At 40.2% G+C, this 24231-nt stretch overlaps 1 protein-coding gene across 1 annotated transcript in view; it reads right to left on the bottom strand.

Annotated features, from left to right (window-relative positions):
* Positions 1-24231, bottom strand: part of PAK5 (p21 (RAC1) activated kinase 5) — a 106051-nt gene that overhangs the window by 29744 nt on the left and 52076 nt on the right. Inside the window, exon 4 of the mRNA XM_090285026.1 lies at positions 16405-17190. Within this exon, the coding sequence (XP_090141152.1) occupies positions 16405-17190 (786 nt within the window). The remainder of the gene's footprint in view (positions 1-16404; positions 17191-24231) is intronic.

Genomic DNA, 24231 nt, shown 5'->3' with positions numbered 1-24231 from the left:
TCACTTCCTACACTGTATCAGGTGTCTCTGTGTAAGCAAACGAATATGGTGGTAATAATAGTAAGTACCTTCTGAGCCAAAAATGTCACTGTGGTTTCTTTACCTCTCCTCTTGGGTCACTTGCTCTAGCTTTCTCCAGCTGCCATGTTATGAAAACACTCAAGAATCCTATGGAGAGGACTTCCGGCCAAGATGGAGGCATAGACAGACACGCTACGTCTCCCCCTACAACTAAAAAGAAATACAACTACCTCAAAACTAGAAATGATCAGAAGTTCCAGAAAATCAAACTACATGGAAGTCCAGCAAACAAATTTTTAAAGAAGAAATACTCATCCAGACAGGTAGGAGGGGCAGAGCCAGGGCAGAGAGGACCCGGTGTGGTGGTGGCAGCTGCCGCAGCAGCGGTGGACTGGCAGAAAGTGCAGTCACACGTTTTTAAAAAGTCAGAAGGGACACCTGAGGAGCATTCCCAGGTCCTCACCAGACCTCGAAGCTCATGATCCCAGCACCAGGGAAAATCAAGCCTCATTGCTTCTGACTGGGCAGGCCAGTGGGGGTTCGGGTGAAGGAAGAAACTGCTGGTCCCAGCAGAGTCCACTTGTTTAAAGAGCCCACATGGTCCTAGAACGTCCAAAGATCCACCACTCGAAAGGATGGCCAGGGCAGCAGCTAGAGGGGCACCAGTCCAGTGCAGAAGTGGGAGAGGTGTCTGGAGAAGGGGTGAGTGCTGGGCTGGCGGCATTGTTCCCTCTCAGACCCCTCCCCCACATACAGAGCCACAACGTGGTGAAACAGGTCGCCCTGTATTGACAAATCCCTAAGGCTCTGCCTCTTACAACATAACAGAAGTGACAGCTCTACCTGGGACGCGGAGGCAAACAAACACAGGAGCCTGTCAGAATGAGGAGACAGAGAAGTATGGCCCAAAAGGGGGAATGGATCAAGGTTCCAGTAAGAGAACTAAGCAACAAGGAGATAGCCAACCTAACAGATGAGGAGATAGACAACCTAACAGATGCAGAATTCAAAACACTGGTGACAAAGATGCTCACAGGCTTGACAGGTATGCTTGAGTACAGCAAACACATAAGAGAAGTGAAGGCTATGCTAAGTGAAATGAAGGAAAATCCACACAAAACCAATGGTGAAGGGAAGAAAACCGGGGTTCAAATCATTGATTTGGAACAGAAGGAAGAAAAAAACAGCCAACCAGTGCAGAATGAGTAAGCAAGAATTGAAAAAAATGAGAAAAACTTCCCAAATTTTGCAAAGGAGATGGACATACAGGTCCAGGATGCACAGAGGGTCCTGCGCAAGTTGGACCCAGAGGGGACCACACCAGGACACATCATGACTGAGATGCCAAAGGTGAAAGATAAACACAGAGGCCTGGGGGCAGCAAGAGAGAGGTGGAGAGTTGCCTACAGGGGGTTGCCTATAGGACTATCAGCTAATTTCTCAGAGGACACTTTGCAGGCAGGAAGGAATTGACAAGCAGTATTCAATGTGATGAAAGGCAACCTGCAACCAAGATTACTCTATCCAGAAAGGCTATTATTTGGAATGGAAGGGCAGATGAAGCTAAAGGAGCTCATCATCACCAAGCCATTATTATATGAAATGTCAAAGGGACTTACTTAAGAAAAAGAAGATAAAAACTATGAACACTAAAATGACAACAAACTCACAATTATCAACCACTGAATCTAAAAAATAATAACAAAATCCAACTAAGCAAACCAGAATAGGAATGGAATCATAGGTATGGGGATCATTTGGAGGGTTATCAGCTGGGAGTGGGGAGGGGGAGAAATGGGGAAATGGTGCAGGGACTAAGAAGCATAATCGGTCGGTACAAAATAGACAGGGGGATGTTAAGAATAATATAGGAAAGGGTGAAGCCAAAGAACTTATATGCATGACTCATGGACATGAACTAAGGGGGATGGAATTGCTGTAGAGAAGGGGAGTACTGGACAGAGGGGGGCAAAGGGGAAAAAATTGGGACTACTGTAACAACACAATCAATAAAATATACTTTTAAAAAAAGAGTCCTATGGAGAGGTCCAAGTGGCAAGACCTCCTCCCAAAAACCAGCTCGAAACTGAGGCCTCCTGCCTACAGCCATATGAGCTATCTAGGAAGTAATCTTTCAGCTCTAGCCAAACCCTCAGGTGACTGTAGCCAGGTCTGACATCTTGACTACATTTTCAGGCCAGAATCACCCAACTAACCTACTCATGGAGACCTGATGCACAGAAAGGATGTGAGATAAGAATTGTTTGTTGTTGCTTTAAGTCATTAAGCTTGGGGATAATTGTTACACAGCAATAGATAACTAACACATAGGGGGAAATAGAGTTCTGTTAGAGTTGTGTTGACATGCTTTGAGTCCAGAGAAGGCTAAGGCTAAAGAAATGAATATGCTCAGTACTGAGTTGGTATTACAAGCCGTGATGTTGCATTGTAAGAGAAGGAACAAGGACACCAACAGGTAGGGACTAGAAAGAGCAGGAGAAGGAGTGGACAGTGACACAGGAAAGAAATGAAGGGTCTAGGGTGTCCTAGAGCCAAAAGAGTAAAGTATTTTGGGAAGAAAAGTAATGGAGCACGTAAAATAACCACAGAGAAGAGAAAGAGGCTGGCGCACGTTGTTCACTGGACTTAGCAACACAGTGGTCACCTGGAAGAATGCTCCTGCACCATCACACAGCATGGTTAGAAGCCTACTTCACTAGTCAGGGAGCAAGACCTGCACACAGTGGGCTCCTTAAAATTGCTACCATGGTGCCATTCTCAGTTCTTCTGCACTGTTTATTGGCTCCTATGTGAAAGCACTGCCCTGCCGCACAGCCAGTCCTGCAGCCCCTCTCGGCCTTGAGAGCACCACACCTACATGAGTCCACCACGCTCAGGTGAGCCCACCACTCAGCCAGCCTCCCACCAGGCAGTGGCGACCAGGGAGCTCCTAAGCCACGACCCTGTCATGATTGGAGAGCAAAGAGAACACAACCTTTTCAGGGACTTACTTAGGGTTGAATTCTGACTCTGATGGCTTTAGTCAAATCACTTTGCTTCTGTGAGCCTCAGTTTCCTCATTTGAAAAATGGGGATTATAATACCTCCCTCACAGGGCTTGTATGAGGCTTAACTGTGGCAACCTAGAGCAACCTAGTGTTTAAGAAATCAGACTGGACTCAAATCCTCTTCTGTGCCATTTACAGGTTTTATGACATTGGGCAAGTTATTTAAACTCCCTGTGCTTCAGTTTTCTCATCTGTAAAGTGACAGCAATAATAATATTCCTACTTCCTTAGGTCACTGTGAATTTTAAAGGACTGAGTACACATCAGAAGATTCAAACAGTGACTGGCCAATACATTCTAGGTGATGGTGTTATATAAAGCTCTCAGCACAGCAGTGGGAATAAAAGAAAAAGTAAATACTAACTACAGTATTAATAAAATAGTTAGCATTTATTGAAGATGAACAATGTACTGGTGACATATATATTCCTACACATTAATCCTCAAAACAATCAGACAAGGTTCCTTTCATTATAATATACTGAACACTGTATTATAATTAAAATGCTATATTCAAAGTCAAGTTGATCTTTTTTTCCAAGCCCCTAGATTCGGGCCATGCACAAGGAAAACTGGAATATATCTGATGAGGGTAGAGGGAGTAAAATGTCAGTATAAATTAAACAACTGGGTTCTTCATTTAAACTAAGCTTGATATTAGCCAAGCCCAGGCTAGTCATGGGCCAGCATGTGAATGGAAAAAAGGGGTGTATTATTTTTATTTTGAAAGTGTGTCCTAGGAGCCATCATGTGCCATCATTGTCCAGTGTGTCGTTGGAGCATTTGTTCCTCTACTTTAAGCAAAATTGAATTCATTCCCCACAAGCCTGGACAACTAATCTCTGAAGATATATTTAAAATAAAAGAATTGTATACTCTAGGAATCACAAACACCACTCCACACTGCATTAGGCCACCTTTCTTCTTCTTTGAGTATCAGCAGTATTATCAGGATCTAGGCTTAACAGCCAGCTCATGCCATAAAGAGGAGGTTGCTTGCCCGCATTGATGAGACCATTTCCAGTCATACAGAATGCAGAGTTGTGCACTGAGAGCTAGTTATTCACTTTGAATTAGGTCTTTTGAGACAAAACAGTGCTATTGTTTCTCATGCCTGCTGATAAATTGTGCAGGCTTATAAAAAACCAATGGATGAGGAGCAACCACTATCACAAGAGAATTTTTGGAACCAAACTCACCGTGTATTTGTCAAAGGACAATTAACTGACTGCCTGTCTCCAGTGAGGGAACACGTGATCTTCCCTCCAGGCTTTTATCCACTCAAGGAGGAGGTGGTGGGTAAATAGCTGACTACGTGGAGGAGAAATGCATGAGGGACCCTATTTGAGGCCACCAAGTCACTGACGCATTGCCCTCAGTTGGGTCTTAATGACCCAGTGGTGGGTTTCATGATGGCGAGTATTGATGGCTTGCACCTTTGGGGCAGGCCTCATTCCTTTTCACTCTGACAATCAAGCGAGGGGAAGTTTATCCCATTTTATTGTTAATAAAACTGAGGCTGAAACTGCTCCCAAGTAGTCTAAGACAAGTGGCCCCACAGCCCTAAGATTTCACCACCCAATTCTTTCGCTCAGGTCAGTCCTTTCGTCCCAGTGAAAGGGTATCTAGATGTCCCACATGCTTGGCACACTGGCACCACATGCCTTCTTTCTTCCCTGCTTTGGCATTTCTATCATTAGTTTTCATTTCCCCAATGTGTATAATCAAGACTGGACTCTGTCTTTGATAAAATGCAGGGGTGTTTTATTGGGTCCTTTTCATTAACCATGTACTCTGTTAGAAGTCTGTCCTTGCAGGATTGATAACATAATACTAATTTTAATTATGAAACTTGACATTTGTTGGGTGCTTCCATGTGCCCGCCAGGGGTGGTTCTAAGCACTTTATGTACATGGTTACATTTAATCCTATGATTCACTTTTGTCCCACATTTGATCTATGCAGAGAAAGCAGCAACCACTCTGGCTTTTTCATGTTGGAGATGAGCAGTCTCTTTGCTTCATTGTAACCTGAAAAGGTGCATTGGAGCATCACACATAAGCACTGGAACCAGCTACCTCATAGTTGCTGTTGACTTGGTGGGAAGCAGAAAGAGTGATTCTCCATCGTTCATGGAACAAAACTGTTACACAATTAAATAAGCCCCATAATTGTTCCATTTCACAGAAAGGAAAACTGAGGCATGGTAGGTGTAAGTGGGCCACACAAAGTGCTCAAAACTAAAAAAACAGAGATGGGATTCAAATATGGAGAGTGCTACTTTAGAATCTGGGCCCTGGATACATTTGTAGGTATCCTTCAATGATCAGAAGGTGGAGAGGGACAAGACAGAAGTGGGCACAGAGTGGAGTGACAACTACAGAGTTCAAGACTGTCAGAGTGTTTCATTGGGGGTCCAGATGTCTAAGCAGCCTGGCGTAGAATGTAAGAACTGGGCCAGAAAATGATGGATGATAATGTCTGGAGAAGGAAGATGGAAGAATAATTGTTGTTGTTTTTTAGCTGTGTTGGCTTAGAGTAATCGGCTCAAAATATACAAAAAAGGAATAATCATCAGAGCAAAATAAGTTGATCATCTATGCACATGAGTCATCACTTTCATTTTTGTTTTGGCCACAGCAGAATTTTGTGTCCAGCTACAGCAATGCCCACACTTTCTTCTGTGGATTTCTTCCAAAAAAGAAAGTCCAGCTTTTGTAACAATCCCTCCTGGCTCTCTTACACAGCTCTTAAACCATCATTATTAAATTGTCCTACTTTAAATCATCTTTCCCATGACATCTTATATTTGGAAGTGAATGAAACATAAATGATTAATTTGTCCATATAAACCGTTTCACATATACACACACATTCATAAGTGTAAGAGCGATTTGCAAAGGAGTAAAGCTTGAACTATGCAACTTTTCCTACAACCTGATTTACAAGTATATTCTAGAAAGAAAAGAAAAGTACATGTGAAGTCCATATGAGCAGGTCTGTAGTAGTGTGAGAGAGATATAAGGTTTAATCACTTACAGAAACCACAATGCAGTAGAATTGGGTGAGTGAAAGGTACAGATATTTAATAAACAAATCCAATGTACTCTCCCATCATCCAAACCATTTCCAAAAAATATAAGCATGTAGTTTACCTTTGAAGACCTATTGCAAGGGCACAAGAACAGAGTAGGGATTGGGAATCTGCTCTGCAGGAGTGAAAATAATAAAGAGAGACTAGAAAGACTTCTCCCCACTCCCCCGAAGAGAGCAGTCCTGTGATTTTGTGACAAACTAACTTCATAGAAATGAGACCATGGTCTGCATACTTTTGAGAAGGGTTTCCATATGGCAAGATGTAATAAGAGGAGACTGGATTGTTTTTGAAAATTATCACCCAAGCTGCTAAACTGCTTAGCTGCTGTTCCAAGGCCACTAATTGTCATTGAAAATTGGATACATTCCTAGAAGGAATTCTCTGTACAGGAGTCTTTAAAACTACTGAAAGAATGTATGAGCAGTCTTGGTTTCCTTTCTCTCTGAAATGGTTAAAGACAGCCATTCATGTTTTTAGTTTCCTGATGCCTTTCAGTATACCATATAAATTAATTCTTAAAGAAATGTGCTTTTCCATAGCTCTATTCAAACCCAATCAAAAAGAAGGGAAAAAAAATCTGTATTATATGGAAGTAAATAACCCCAAGTATCCCCAGTTAATGACTCTGCCAAACTACCCTTCAACAATGCAAACAACATCTCCAAGGATAGGGTCAGACACAGGCTTGTGAAGTATCAGAATTATACATAATTATAGCAATGAATTCATTTAATCAATCAATTTCACCACTGGTGCGCTGGGGTGAACAGGGCATAAAACTCCACACAGCTATCAATTGCTCTGATTACAGCTGGCTGTCAGCCAGAATTCCCCTGATCCATGTTAGTTAAATGCACATTAATCTGAATTTGGCAGTGTAATCAAGGACCTAACTGAACTGTGAAATTGAATTCTGCAGTAGAACATCATTTGACCATTTTATGCCAAGACTGTAGAAACAAGCTTGGTGGGGGGTGGGGAGCAGGGTGGAAAAAGAAAGGAAGGCGGGGGGAACCCTGCAGCAGCATCTATTTGTCACCATGGCCTTCTGTACAGTGACAGGGAGGCCATGGCTCGGTTGTCCAGAATTGAATGTGTGTGTGCATGTGTGTGCGCACAGGATGGGGACTGCGGATGTTCCATGAAGGATGGAGAGTTGCTCTTTCCACTTCCCACGGAATTCTGGGGGCTGTGAGGCAGCTGGTTCCAGTGCTTGACTGTGATGCTCCAATACACATTTTCAGGGTACAACAAAGCAAAGAGACTGCTCATCTCCAACACGAAAAAGCCAGACTGGTTGCTGTTTGCTCTACATAAATCAAATGGGAGTTACAAATGAATCCTAGGCCTCTGTTACCTGAGCAAGGAAAGGACATCTCAAATTGTCCTTAGTTGACTCAAAGGGTATTGCAACAGGACCATTCTTGGCTTTGGGAAAGGAAAATAATTCCAGAGAGAATCAGTAACTAGCTTTCTCTGGAGGAAAATTTTGCAGCCTGGTAATGAGGGGAAGGGGATTCATTATACCCTCTGACTCAAATATGTTTTCTTCATCTGTCCCTCCGGTTATGCTCTGCAATTAATTTCCCCCTGCCTCAGGCAGGAATGGGTAGTCCCTGCTGGCCCTCAGATGGGGACAGACAGCCTGCCCTGTGGCCAATGGGCTCATGTGCCTCCATCCTTGAGTTTCCATCCTCTGCTACTCCTTCTGAGGTGTTTGCTGTCATGAGCGCTCCAGTCTGTCTCTGGGATTGCTGGATGTTAGGGAATTGTTTCATCTCCAATTGCACCCTAATAAACAGTAGCTTCTGTCCCCGCTTGAGGCACAACTGTGACATGTGCCCACCCATTGTCAGTTTCCTCCCAATTACTTCTTTTCACTTACAAAATGGAGTGGCCCTATTAGAGTCGCTCTGGCCAGATGACGAAGGCCAGATGACAACACACAATTTGAGCTGATGTTCCATTTTGGTGAAAGAGGCAAGCATGCATTATTGCTGCCAATGAGTTGTGGTCATGAGCAGCCCTCGGGGGGACCTAATGCATCAAAGTGTCTCCCTAAGTCCCTAATGCAGAATGCTTAGGAAGTAGGTGAAGTTCTGGATGATTAGATGCCTGCCAGATTTCCAAACTGCACATAGCAGAAAGTTATGCACCAGACTTAATGTTTTTGCAAGTCCATTTCCACACCATGACATTGGATTCCTACTTAGGCACATAGGAATATATACCTTTTGACACGAAGTCGGAGTCATGTCATTCCCTGCCTTACAAAATATATTGAAAGCTCACACCGAGAGACTTCAGACAAGAGGCTCATGACCTGTACAAATAGGCAAACCTTAGTAATTTGAAGAAATAAATGAATCTGTGATCAGCAGGCTCAAGCATACAGTATTTCAGGCCCTTTCTCCACCCCTGAATCAGTTTATACAATTAACCCCCCAATGTTGCTGCTCCAAATTCTAAGAAGGCATCCTCCATTCAAGAGCAGATTACTTTGACCTGGGATCTGTCACCACCAGCAGTGACAGGAAACTGGAGAGTCTGGGAACCAGTTTTCTGCCACAGAATATGGTTCAAATGTGTCAGCATCAGGTTAGATTCATTTTGTCTTTAGTTTTTGGTAATGGGAACACCCACTTATAATGACCAAAATACACTTTGTGAACCAAAGAACATTCATGGGAAAATTAGTCCATTCATGGGCAAAGGACACCTAAAATCTCCATCAAAATAAACAGATGTTAGAGATATTGCTTTGAATCACCTCTATGGATATTTCATGAGCCTTATTGAACATCCTATAGAAGCCTATATATAAAGAAAAAAAAAAATTAAAGACAGTAATACCCATTGTTATATTAAGCTACTAAGCACTTCTTTCTCTCTTCCAATCTCTCTCTCTTTCACTCCTTCCCTCCCTTTCCGCCCCACCACCCCAACTCAGTCTTTTGGTACAGCCCATCAGAGTTCACCAGCAATGCCCTTTCATTACCCAGAGGCCCCTAGGATCTCTGAAAGGTGCTCAGCAGAGATCCTTAGTAGACAAGGAGCTGGACTTTCACTCGTGGAGTCTTGGCTAAATCTGGGCCTGGCAAGTGCCACAAAGAATGATGAGTCATTAAATTAATGATGCAGGAAGGCTGGGAACACTGGGCCAACTGCTTTTTCCTGCCAGGGAAAACAAAGTGATAGCTGAGCAGTGAAAAACCATTGCGCTGGTGACTTTAGAAGAAAGGTCTGGGGAATTATGCCACCATTTCTGTTGCATCCTCCATCTTCACTCAGAACCACTTAGTATGCCATGTGTTTGGGACATCCTGGGCTGCAGTGCTGGCCACTTCGCCTCCCTATGCAAAGGAGACAATGAAGGTAAAGTTGGGCTGATGGTTGGTAAAAACCATCAGAACTACATACCTGTGTTATGATGGTTCTTGTTTAAGGTTGCTAAAATGTCTATTTTTGTTTAGCATAAGGCTTCCATGTTAGGTATGAGAATTTCATGTCCATTCTAGAGAGCAGAGCAAGCACTGGGGTGGCAGGACTGGGGTCCTTGCACCAGCTTAGCCACGAAGGCTTTGTGTGGCCTTGAGGAAGTCACACGGCCACTCTGGCTTTCTGTGACTCTAGTCTCTAAAGTGAGTACACCAGTCTAGTTAGGCTGCACAGAGTAGCTGTAGGGGCAAAACCAGATTGACTTTATTCCCATACTTTGAAAATACTGTATATAAAAGATTATAGACACAGGATGTCTCTATGATTGGCATTTGGAGATATTGGTGACATGCCTCCAATCAGAAATATTCCTGGAAATAAGAGCTAACACTGAGTGCCTGCCATGTCCTAACTCCCTAACATTTATTAACCTTTTTAAATCCTCAGGACAAATTCAAAGTAGGCATTGAAATACCCCAATTCACAGATAGGGGAACTGAGGCACAGAGAAGATCACAAAGCTAGTTAGTACTCGGAACTTGGGAATCTGATTCTAGAACTTGTGCTCTTAAAAGCTTTCTGTAATGGATGAGAAAATCTGGATTGTCTTTTATAAAATCAAGTAAGACCACCACTCAAGGTAGAGTGAGTGTGTATGAGTCTCAGGGATCTCTACCCTTAATGCTTCCTTTGCAGGACTTAACGGTCCGGCTTTTACCCCAAATCACAGCCTGGGTAACACTAAGGAATTTCTCAGAAGGCTCTATCCTACCAAGAACAGACAGAATAAAGTGTAATCCATGTGTAAATCACCACCCATTCTTCACCAGCAAGGTATGGGTGGTCTGCAGCATGTGCATCTGGGCCTCAAGGCTTCATGGCCATCTTTCTGTGCCTTGGTTTTCTTTGTTGGAAATGGGAATATTCTGGAACACATAGACTTTGAAGTGAGATAAAACTAATTTTGCATCCTGGGTCAGCCATTTGCTCTCATATCCTTGGGAAGTCCATGAAGATTTAGTCTCTGAGTCTCAGTTTCCTGATGGTAAAAGAGATGATCCTGAATTTTTCCAAATTTGTTGTGTGGACTAAATTGGGTGATGTCTGCAAAATGCTTAGCACAGTGCTGGCACGGAGTAACCCCAGCACCATATCACGGCCACCATCCCTCCGCGTGCTGCACACACAGACTGATGCATAGAGACTCTGTGCATTCTTGTAATTATTAACTTATTAACCCTCACCCAACATGGTAAGGCAGGGATGCTTTTTATTCCCTTTTTATAGATAAAGAAGTAGAGGCACAGTTAAGTACTTTTTCCACCCAGATATCAGTGACAATATCAGGACTCAAAACCAGGGAGTTTAACTCCAAAACCTACACCCTTAACTGCCAAAAAATACTTGAGAAACAGTAGCCATAGAACAGCAGCTCTCAGCTGGGGCTATTTTTGTTCCCTCTGTCCCATGTGATATTTGATGGTGTCCAGAGATAGTTCAGTTGTTACAAGTGAGGGAGGGGTGCTCTTGGCATCTCGTGGGTAGAGGCCAGGGATGCTGCTAAATATCCTGCAGTACATAGGACAGCCCCCTACCACAAAGAATTACCAGGCACAGAATGTCCATAGTGTGAAAGCTGAGAAATCCTGCTATAGAGACAGGATGATGCAACCCAATGAGAAGGTGTTAAGAGAAACTTGTAAGGCTTGGAATCCACAGGTGCTATTTTTATGCCATTGGGTGATATGTCTGATATCTCATGAAGGGGCTGAGCCTAGAGAGCTGAGTCTCAGCTCTGCTCTGAGCTGACTGGCCTGGCTGTTGTTGAGCCTCTTAAAACTCATTTTTCTTCACCTGGACAGAGAGGGCAAGATAGCCAGCTTCACTGGGCTGCAAGGTGCAAGGCAACACAGAGAGCATGGAGTGAACTGGCAGAAAAATTGGTGATTTTGTTGGGGCCTTCTTAGGGGTTGAAGCCAGAGTAAGGAATGGATGTGCTGAGCCAGATGAGACGTTCCAGCCAGCAGCTGCCCGGTACCCAGAGAGCATCAGAAAGAGCAAACCAAATGCCTGGTGACAATACCTCCAGCCATTTTCCCTCTCTGTGAGACAGACTTGTCTGCAAATGAGGAAGGAAAGTGTTCTCCCTCCACATCTAGCCATTTTGACAGTTCTGTGGCATGAATGGTGCTACATGGATTTTGTTTGGCTTAATTTTTTCTTAATTTTTGCTTAAGCCCCAGGAAAAAAAAATTAAGTAGGGAAATGGATGTCAGTATCTACAGATTTCATAACATCCTTGATTCCTGTCACATTTATAGGACATTTAGGTAGGTAGATAACACTGAAGGAGGGATTTTTTTTTTTTTTTTTTTTTTTGGCCAAATGTAAAACTGGTCACACACACGCGCGCGTGCGCGCACACACACACACACGCGCGCGCGCGCGTGCACACACACACCCCTCCTCATCCTTGCTCTGTCTGAAGACCTACATGAGATTTGTGCTTTCTCTTATTATTTGAGATGTGAACATTACCCACAAGCCTCTAGGATTTTCCATGAAGCAAAGCCAAATTATGTGAGTCACGATTGTTATTTCTTCCCTCAGCAGGAAATCCAAATGTAGTTGGTAGATTTAAGAGTATAGTTCTCAAGTCACAGACACCTAAGTTTTTTTAGAGAGATGTTATATTTTTAAACAAGTAAACATTTTAATTACTAACATGGCTCCCACTTCCTACCCTCCCACAAAACCTACTTGTGAATTTCTCACAGGTCTCCTGTGAAACATGGAAGAGCTTGCTCCTCTGGAATCCTGATTATAAGGGCTGAACAGCTCTTGGTAGAGCTAAACATTACTTTCTTTTTTTTTTTTTTTCTGAGCCACAATAGTTTCTGGTATTGTTTCTGGTTTTGACAAAGCCAGATTTCAAGGCAGGTCTGCTCTGCCTTATATTGGAAAGTTTGCATAAAGAAGGAGCTGGCAAGGACTGAGCAAATTATTCCCTGCCTCCCTCTTTTCATCCTCTTTCTATTCCTCCACGTTGCCTAAAGTTCCAGTAGCCATGGAAACTTGGTGGGTTTGACCAGCAAATGCAATTAAGCCCCTGAAATAGTATATGCCCATAAAATGGTGAAAATACTGGATTTAGGAGAAATATCTAACCTGGATTCTTGTCCTTGTTTTGCAGCCAACTGTGTGCCATGTGACTTTTGGACCTCAGTTTCCCCATTGTGAAATTACTGTGTAGGGGATGCTGGTGGTTATATTAAATTCCAAATGCCTATAGGTATTAGGCTAATAGGGAAAAAAAAAAATGAGGTGGACTGACCAGGGCATGTCCCTCCTAGTGGGGTAGCCTTTACCTCCAGCCAATTCTATTTCTAATCCTTTATGAAAATGTGGACCCCAAGATACCAGATTGTCCCATTTTTCCAAGGGAAACCTTAAACCCAGAAGTTGAGATTTCTAAATAAAATATCTTGATATTTCAGGTGTTGGAAATGAGCATGAATAGGCTAAACATGTCAATGAGCCAAATACGACAGCTTCTGGACAAAATTTTCTCTAAGACGTCGACCTATAACAGCTCCCTAATACAAGTGTTCAAGTACATCATACATACAAAAGATTCATATTTGACCTAAAATAGCCAAAGCAATCCCAAGAAGGAAGAACAAAGCTGGAATTACCACATTTCCTGCTTTCAAACTATATTACAAACTATATTACAAAGAGTAATCAAAACAGTATAGTATTGGCATAAAAACAGATATATATATATATATATACATCAGTGGAATAGAACAGAGAACCCAGAAATATGGTCAATTAATTTATGACAAAGAAACCAAGAATATACAATGGGGAAAGGATAGTTTCTTCGATAAATAGTGTTGGCAAAACTGGATAGTCACGTGTAAACAAATGAAACTAGAGCCTAACCTTACAATATATGCAAAATCAATTCAAAGTAGACAAAAACTTGAATGTAAGACCTGAATCATAAAGCTCATTAAAAAAGAAAAGAAAAGAAAAGAAACACAGAGGATCAGCTTTTCAACATTGGTCTTGGCAATAACTTTCTGAATTTAGTACCAAAAGAAAAGGCAACAAAAGCAAAAATAAACAAGTGGGACTAAATTAAATAAGCTTCTGCTCAGCAGAGGAAAGCATCAACAAAATGGAGAGGCAACCTATGGAATGAGAGAAAATATTTGCAACAAATATCTGATAAAGAGTCAATATCCAAAATATACAAGGAACTCATACAATTAAATAATAACAACAGCAACAACAACAACAAAAAAAAACCACAAAAATCCACAAATAATCCAATTAAAAATGGGCAAAAGATATGAAGAGATCTTTTTCTAAAGAAGACATACAAATGGCCCTCAGGTATATAAAAGGTACTCAACATCACTAAACATCAGGAAAATGTAAATCAAAATCACAATGAGGTATCACCTTCATTTGTTAGGATAGCTATTATCAAATAGGCAAGAGATAACAATTGCTGGTAGGGATTCTGAGAAGAAAGAACCCTTGTATACTACTGATGGGAATGTAAACTGGTAGAGCCACTGTGAAAAATAGTATGGAGGTGTTTCAAGAAATTAAAAATAAAACTACCATGTGACGTGGCAATCCCATTTCTGGATATACAAGTATATCCAAAGGAAACAGAATTATTATCAGGAAGAGATATCTATACTCACATGATCATTGCACTATTAACAATAGTCAAGGTATGGAAACAAGCTATGTGTCCATCAATAGATAAATGGGTCAAGAAAATGTGGATCAAAAAATATATATATACAATGGAATAAGATTCATCCTTAAAAGAGATGAAATCCTGTCATTTGCAATAACATGGAAATACTTGGTGGGAATTATAAGTGAAATAAGCCAGAGAAAGACAAATACTGTATTGTATCACTTATACATGGGATCTTAAAAGAAAAAAAAAGTAGAACTCATCGAAACAGAATAGAAAAGTGGTTGTCAGAGACTGTTGGGAGGTGAGAAGGAGAGAGAAGTTAGTAAAGGCTACAAACCTTCAGTTATAAGATGGTCTGAGAACCCAATGTATAACATGATGATTATAGTTGATAAAACTGTACTGTATAATTGAATCTGTTAAGAGAGTAGAGTTTAAATGTTTTTATCCCCCTCACTTCAAAAATAAATATGTGAGGTGATGGGTGTCTCTATTAACATGGAGGAGAATTCTTTCACAATGTTTACATATATGAAATCATTATGTTGTAAATTTTAAATATCTTACAATTTTTGCCAATTATACCTCAACAAAGCTGAAAAAAATCACATTCTTTACTGCTACATAAAGTAACCACTAATGTTAAAAAGCCTGGGGATGTTAGTAGATTTCAGCTATGAAATTTGCTAATTCTCTTATTTCACTCTAGAACAACAAAGGGGTTCCCTCGGATGATTTATATGCACAGGAAATTGGATAAACTCTCTCATACATCATGATACTGCATATGGCTTCATGTTGCTTTTGTCTGTTGGTCAATTAGACATCTTTCCAACAATTTCCCTGTTTAGAACATAAGGACTAAAGGCAGTCATGATACCTTGACCATGGGAGTTCAAATAAGTAACAGTGAGATGCAAAACATTCTCAATATTTAAATTTTAACTGATGCCATATATTTCAGGTCTTTGTTTGGGGGAACTAAAATGAGGGCTTTTTTTTTTTTTTCCTTAAGTATGGCTTAAGTAATTCCCAGCATGTCCCTACATGACTTTCTCACATTGGGTAGGGTTTATGAGAAAGAGTAAGCAAAGATAAATACTGACTCTCTACAATCAATAAAGCAGATGAATGTAGGCAGGCTAGCCTTCTAGACTTTGCTGTGCAGCCCATAAAGCTGCTGGAGAGTATTTGGTACAAATGTACATGATCACGCTACTAGAAGCCACATTCCTCTCAACTAGTATGAGATCTGTATGTAATCCATAGCCCATCACCAAATGCCCCATTTTAATTTGCTATACAGGTGAGGTAACAAAAACAAAACATTTCTAAGTTACTACGGGAAAATAAACCACTTAGTTGTATACTCACCAAGGTATTTTGCAAAATCTGTACTTTTAGGTTCAGTAACTTCTCCAACAGTGGTCCCTGAACTTTGGGATATCATCACCAGTCAAATTTCAAAGCAAATTTATAGCAGCTAGCATTTTAAAAAATGTTTGTTTTTTTAAATCAAGAGATCTGTTACCACAAAACAAAATAAGATCACACAAAGAAAGGTCCATCAACTAGGTTCTATTTGTCATCTCAAAATTTTATACAAAAAAATGATATTTCAAGACAATAATAGTAAAAAGAACATACTTTCAAAATTAATATCCCTTAAATGGAATAAAATTAAGTTTATTAAAAACTTACTGCATTATCCTGATTTTTTCCCCCTTTTCAGCAGAGCTGCATGAACTTTGTCAGAATGCAGGAACCACTGCATTATTTCATCTAATGATCTACAATCATACACTCCTTAACAGAGGAGCTATGATAAATGTGATGTGCTCATATTGTACTAAGTTCTTTTTCAAAAAAACATTTTTTTTTGTCTTTTAACTAGAAACATTTAAAGATTCCCAGAAAGACTTTGACTTTAATGAATAAATGCATCTTGCCCTAAATTTTCTGCTCTTGGGGAAGGTGGTATGAGAATCTAACCATCGGGGGTGGGGGCTGGGAGTCCCACACACTGGAGGCAAGGAGGCAGTGGACGTTACCTTTGGAACGCACATGCTGGGCTCGGACAAGCGAGGGTAGGTGTAGGAGTTGTACGAGTGTCCCTGGGGGTGGGTTTTAAATGCACTTGCTCCGAAGGGCATCATCGGTTCCTGGAGCCCAGAGCCTGACCTGGACCTCTGTCGCATGGCGGGCTGTGGGCTTGTCTGATTCAGGTACGATGACTTTGGCCTCCTGTCGTAGTCATCCAGGCTGGGTCCCCATTCACTTTCGCTGTATGCCAGACTCTCCTTGGAGCAGCCGCTGGTCCCTGCAGTTCTAGAAGGCGTGAATTGGAACGGATAATCTAGAGGCGAGCTGCTCGAGGCTCTCTGGTACTCCCATTTGAGGTCACTGTATTCACTTGGTTTGCTCAGTGAGTCCAAGTGTGTGTAATAATCGACAGGAAATCTTGCAATATCGGATTTCAAAGGCTTCATATCAGAATAGTAAGTTTCCCCGTGTTTCATTTTCACTACGTGCCCATTTTGCTTGGCCGCTTGGCTGCCTTTATAAAACGGGTCCAAATCATCTCCATAGAGACTCTTTTCTCGGTACTTCTCGGTTGTGTAGTCAGCCGTGGTATCGGATTCGCTGGAATACTGTGAGAAGGTGAGGAAGCCGTTTTCTTCCCGGTGGCCTTGACCATGGCTGGAGGCCCCCTGGTCCGGGGTGGGTGGGCTTTCTTTCCTTAGGGAGTTGGAGCGAGTCACAGAGATGTTGTCGAAATCCTCCAGGAGGCCGTTGATGGACGATTCCTTGCAGGGTTTGTTTCCTCTAACGATTGTCTGGGAATAATAAAAGGAATACTGTTTAAAGAAAACATGTCAGGCTTTTAAACTGATGGAAGAATCCACGCCCATTTCATCCAATTTAAACCAGAGGAACACAGACCCCAGGAACATTTCATAAAAGATCACTAAAAAACAAACGGACAAATAAAAAAACGCAGAACTGTTGATTCACTTCAGTAATGAAATAAATAAAACATTTAAATAATAATCCCAAATTGCAAAATTTTCCTTACCTATCTCAGTAGAGAGATCAATTAAACATCAAAAAGCCATTTAGAAGACTATTTAGGCTATCATTATCTTATTTGCCAGTTTATGGTAAATCCTTCCCCTTGTTCCTCCACTTAAATATTCAGTCCTAACCATCTAACAGTAAGCTGATGGTTATGATTTTAACAGTCTGTTTGGTTATAAAGGGAGTATGCTTTTACATTCATTATCCACATTATTTGCAGACCCAGTAAGCATTGTTACTTGAATATTAACATACCCAGAAATTATTGCACTTTTTATTTTTTACTCTTTCAAGGAAGATGCATAATAATTGAAGTTATAAGATTTTTTAGAAGAAACAGGAGCTTTCTGAACTGTAAATAGGAGCAGCATGAAAATTACTTGTGTGATTTAATTCGTGATCAAATGTGATAATGTTCTTATTAAGTATCTAACTGTAATGCTTGTTATGGCTACACTTCTGTGTATCATCATCACTGAGTTTTGGGTGGCTAGGAAATGATGTAGGTGTATCTGAATCTTGGTGACAAATTGCCAAACCCAAATGTTCCCTTTAATGAGCCTAAATAACACCGGAATGCCAGAAACAGAAGGAAATCACAAAGCCAATCAGCTGCACCATAATGATGACAAGGTTTGCAGAAAAATATCACGGGGGTGGATAAAAGAACAAAGAACAAAGAACAAAGTGCGTGACTTCAGACTTCCTGGATTTTAAGAGAAAAATATCTTTGAGCAAGTAACAAGGAGTTCAAAACCATCTCAGTTAGTACAATAGAAAAAAATTTCAAACTGAAAAAAGTCAGTTTTCCTACAGAATGTTTTTCTAGATCAGTGCTTATAAAACTATCTATAATGAAAGACAAGATTTTGTCCCATGCTCCCAAATTAGTCGTGGACTAATACTTCTGGTCTCTACCCCTTTCTTTTCAAAAAAAATTTAACTTTGGAATAGTTTTAGATGAATAGAGAAGCTGCAGAGAGAATACAGAGTTCTCATATAGCCTTCATCCAGTTTCCCCATTGTTAACATCTTGCTTTACTATTAACTAAACTTCACAACTGATGCAGATTTCATTAGTTTTTTTTTTTTTTTCCTAGTGTTCCAGGATCCCAGCCAGTACACCTCATTATATTTATTTGTCATGTCTTCTTTGGTTTGTGACAGTTTCTCAGGCTTTCCTTGTTTTTGATGACCTTGACAGTTTTAAGGAGTACTGGTTAGGGAGTCTGCAGAATGTCCCTCAACTGAGGTGTCAGATGTTTTTCTCATGGTTAAACTGGGGTTATTGGTTTGGGGGAGAAAGACCACAGAGCAATTTACCAATTTTATCACATCATATCCAGGGTACACACCATCAACATGGCTTATCATTGATGATGTTCGCCTTGATTACCTGGCTGAGGTAGTGTCTGGCAGGTTTCCACACTGTAAAGTTACCCCCCCCCCAAAAAAAAAACCCTTTCCACACTGGACTCTTTGGAAGTAAGACACTAAGTGTAGCCCATACTCAAAGGAAGGGGCTCAAGGGAAGGAGAGGCAAGCCCTATCTCCTTGAAAGGGGGTATATGAATTCATCTACACAAGGGACTTGTCTATTCTTCCCATTTGCTTATTTATTCAGTCATTTATTTGTATTAGTATGAATGGAATCATAAGTATTTGTCTTATACTTTGGGTTTTAATCTAATACTATGTTATTTGCTTTGTTGCTCAAACTATTCCAGATTTGGATTGAGAGTTATTTCAGGCTGCCTGCTGTGTACCTTTGACAAGCCCCCATCCAGGCTCTTCTTGTATTGTCCCTGCCCTAAAATCAGCCATTTCCCCATGGATCCATTTATGAGAACGATATTAGAAACTAGTATCTGGGAACTGGGTGTGCTCATTGCAAATGGGGTGTCATTGCTTCTAGGCCCTCTCACAAACAGAACTATGAAATGTATGTATGTATAATTGTACTTGCCCACATATATGCACACATTTATAGTTATATCTACCCATCTTGTTCTATATTAAACTAAACACAACTTTATACTACTGTCTCTGAACCTAATCTAGTACCACATGGTTCATTCTAGCTTCCCCGTTAGTTATCTATAATGCTCCCCTGCCTCTGTGACAGTGAAAAACCTGGATCTCACTATCTGTTATTTATTCACTTATTCAATGTCAGTATTCATGTACAGAAGTTTCAGAGTATTACCCCATACCAGCATGGGAAACAACTTTGCCAACTGGAGTATAGCGCTTATGTACAGTTCTTTTTGACTTTGGTCTTATGGTTTCTATTCGAAGCACTGTATTCCATAGTTACTTAGGTCAGCATATTTTTTCTCACACCTCCTTCAGTGAGGTTGTGTCTGGTATGCTTCATAGTTAAGATTCTTTTGTCACAGTCTGCATTCCATCCTGGGGTCCTCTGAGCTCCTGGTTCACTTAAAAAATTGCATACATCAATGCACTCTTTGTACTAGAAAGTTCTGAGGGAATTGACAAATACAAGGCATCATGTATTTACCATTACAGTGCTGCTCACCCAAACCTCCTGAGCGTCCCTTAGTCAGACACTACCTTCTCCCCAGACCCCTGGTACTACTGATCTTTTTTCCATCCTTATATCTTTGCCTTTGTCTGGAGTAGCACATGAATGAGATCACACAATCTGGAGCCTTTTGTTCTGGCTTCTTTCACTGAGCATAATGCATTTAAGGTTCATTCAGGTTGTTCTGTGAATTAATGGCATATTTTTATGACTCCTTTTTATCACCGAATAGTGTTCCAGTATGTGCTATGTTGTGATTGTATGTGGGAAGGTATAAATTGATTGACTGATTGTCAAAGTAGATGATGTTCTGTTGGAGCATCACCTATATAAATATCTCATATTAATATACTTGGACCTTTTCTCAGAGCAACAGTGTCTATGCCCACCCCCAGCAGATGAACGTGGAGAAGCAATACCTGTGAACAGGGAAGGGTGAGCAGGCCAGGAAGAGGAAGAAATAAAATGGACAGCTTCTAATGTGTTAAATATGAATGCTAGTAACTCACCCTCAGAATTAGCATATCTATTTAAGCAGCTTCCTATTGCATTTCAGGTGTATTTTACCTGTTTACAACTTCTCTTTCTATTTGCTCAGACTGCTCTTCAAATCCCCTTAGACACAGGTACTGTTGCTCTCTATGGGTTTAAATTCTTGGTCTCCTCTTCAATATTATTTGCAGGAATTTTTAAGAAAATAGCGTCCATTTGTTTATATCATAGTATATCAACTAAAGGTATTTTAGTTAGGATTCTGGATAGAAATTACCCTCTGCTACTTCCTACTCTCTCTTTATGAACAATAGGTGGATTACTCAAAGAAAATGTTATAAGAAAGTCATGGTCCCCTACCAGTAGCTTTCAGGTACTTTTAATCCCAGATATCTGTGTTGACTGATGTGCCACATGAGTAATGACTGTAAGGTGTGCCTATGTCTTTAAGTACCTTCTGAATTATTAGACCTACATGGATAATCCTTTAGCAAAAATATTATGCAGACTTTCTCTGAACTTGACAAATAATAGTTAACTATATTATAATTTTTCATATTCAATGTTATCTTTGGGTCTATATCCTAGAACAAAAATTTCTCTAAATGGTATCTTTCTTAACATTTCAGTTAATCTTTCTTGTCTGCCTTCACCGTTCCCATCTCTGAATACATGAAATATTCAGCTCTGGGACCACAGAATATGTTCCAGCACATTAATGTTGGAAGGAATCTAGAGATCATCTAAGTCATCTCCTCCTTTTACTGAGCAAAACTGACTCACAGTTGACTTTGTCAACTGGTATGTCATAGACCTGAGATAGAAACCCAAGTCCTCTTTCACCCAGTCTAGCTCCCTTTCCAAGGTGCTCTTCAGTCTCTTGAGCTAAACAAAATAGTACCAGTGAGCAGTGCAAAGGTTTGGTGTATGATATCACAACCCATCAAAAATGGGTCATTGAGGAGGATATTTATATTACCTACTCTACCCTTAGCAAAATCTTGAATTTACAAAGTATTGATAATTGTAGGTTCTGATCTCAATTTCAGCCAAACTTGCTATGTGATTTGTCTTATTCTTTCATTACCCATTTTCCAATCTCTAAAATGGGTAATTTCATTTGATATTTAGTGACACTCCCCACCCCCCAAGAATTGTAGAGGCTGATGGGAATAGGAATTACAAACTTTAAAAACATACTAATCCGCTCGATGAACATAAATGAGTAAATATAAAATAAAGTATTTTAAACAACTCATCAATGAAGGCAAGTTAAAACATAAAAATTATATAGAAAAGATCAGAGAAGAACAAACTAAAAATGTGAGAAGTTTTCAGGAAGAGGAGAATTATTATCTAGTCCCAGAAGGAAATAATAGAAGTAATTGGATGAAGGGGAAAAAAGAGGTAATTACTAGCTCATCACTCACTGAATGACCGAGAAGATAACAGATGATCAGAACCTGTTAAGATGCCACCATCTTTAGGGCCGTGAGGGTAACTGTGCTTACAAAGAAAGGGTTTACTGCTCTTATCAAATTATCATCTGAATCACTTGTTCTTTAGCGTTTATATCAAGAAAACCTGTTTGTTCATCTTCCAGAAATTAATAAGTGGCTATGATGGGGGTTGGACTATCAGTCTTTGAAATTCACTACCAAGACACAGATATTGAGAAGAGAAAAAAATCCTTCCTTATGTGATTCCTTTGAGATCAGAGCATTATTGAACACTTCCTTTGAAATGTCTGGGTCCTTTAAATCTTCCTTAGTTTTCCACTAAAACCCTTCTAATTTCCTTAATAAGTTGAATGAACAGACTTGAAATTACTTCATTTCTGGGAATACTGGGGAAAAGGAGATTTAAATGCCAAAAAGAGGCATCTATCTATCTATCTACCTATCCATCCATCCATCCATCCATCTGATAATATCCACAGATAGCTATAGAAGACACCTACAATATCTATATATCTATACCCATACTATGTGTAAGTATTTTTAAATGACAAAGCAATAACATAATTCAGGTCTGTTTGGGAGACCTTTTTCTCTCATTAATTGTACAACAAATGTCTTACACTTGGAAAACTGAAATCCAAACAATCAGAAACAGCTGTTTCACAATTTTTGGCCCCCCGCCCAAGCATGTTCACTCAGATTTTTGAGGTTTGAGGGTTGCTGTTTCAGCATACACATTAATTAGTGGCCTCAGAGGTGGGGAGTCTGCTGTTTTGTGCACTTTTCATTGTGTAGCCAGAGAAGTATGTTCAGTTCACATGCAAAATTATAGTGGTAAACCCAATAAATAGAATTCTCTATATTTGTTAATGTGGAAGTAGAAATATTAGCATTGCTATGTGCTAAATGTTATTTAGAAGAAAAAATAAAGAATATCCACTGAGTAAAAAACATTAAAAAAATAAAACAATGTAATATTGGTTACCTTTGTTTTGAAACCTAGGTTCCCAGTATTCAGATATTGGGCAAGTTATTTGATGTTTTAAAGCCTTGGTTTCTTAATCCAAAAAATGGTGAAATCATAGAGTTAGTCTGATGATTCAATAACAATTTGTGTTAAAGTAGTCATGATACTCGGCATACAGTAAGTACTAATAAATGATAATTATTTAACAATAATCTGGGTAAATTTACTTTTAAATTAGGCTGATAACACAGGGGAACAATTTTTAATGTAATTCCTGTTGCTTGATTTTTCAGCTGTTTTAGACTTAAATGGGCATGCTGATTTCAAAACTGCAATTAGTTTTCTTCTATTACGTCAAGGTTTCTCTACAGCTTATCTTAATGTAACCACTCTAGGCTTAATCAAGCCTGGATCAAGGGAAGCACTAGTGCTCTCCTATTGGCTGAGAGCAAACCTCCCTCGAATTGGGAGGGGTGGGGGACAACCTTGGAGACCAGCGACATGTTCATACTTGTCTAGGCTATTCAGTTACACATGAGACAGTGTGGTGAGAGGTTGTGTGCCGCTCTATATAGTGAATCATATTCTGAAGTGTAGTCCGAGTTCTTGTCTGTATACAAGAAGTTAGCAGAATTAGTTTTTTAATTTATATATGTACTTATTTCCTTTCCTTCAGATCATGTCTGCCACTGCTATTTCTCATCGTAAGTGCCTAAACAACCCTGATTTGTTTTGTTATATCTGTGGCAGTTTCACCATTCCCAAGGACAAACATCAGTGCATTTGTCAGGCAAGCTTATTTTGCATATTTTAAAGTAAAACTTGGTGATCAAGATAAGTCTTGGGCCCCTCACAAGGTGTGCAAGCAGTGTGTTGAGAGTTTATGGATACAAAGGGAACATATGGTAAATTGCCACTTGGTATACCTATGGTTTGGTGAGAGCCCAGAGATCATTCAAGTGACTGTTACTTTTGTATAGTGGAAACATCAGGATATAACAAGAAAAATAAATGTAAAATAGAGTATCCTAGTCTACCATCAGCTATACACCTAGTGCCCCATTCAGCTGAAATCCCAGTGCCAGAAAAAGAGGAGTATGGTGAAGAACTAAGTGACAGCAGTAATGAAGACTTTGAAACTGAAGATGACTCAGTTTGTAAGGGATTTGATCAGTATGAGTTGAATGATTTGGCATGAGATTTGGGACTATCCAAAAAGGCTTCAGAACTCCTAGCATCGAGACTGCATGAGAAAAATTTGCTTGAAAGAGGAGTGAAGGTATCCTACTTTCGATCAATAGAAAGTGCATTTCTGCAGTACTTTCAAGTGATGGTG

Source organism: Furipterus horrens, unplaced genomic scaffold (assembly GCF_987537825.1).
Source record: "Furipterus horrens unplaced genomic scaffold, mFurHor1.1.pri manual_scaffold_8, whole genome shotgun sequence".
NCBI lineage: Eukaryota > Metazoa > Chordata > Mammalia > Chiroptera > Furipteridae > Furipterus > Furipterus horrens.
Note: the sequence above shows the minus strand (reverse complement) of the source record. Positions and strands in the feature narration are given on the sequence as shown.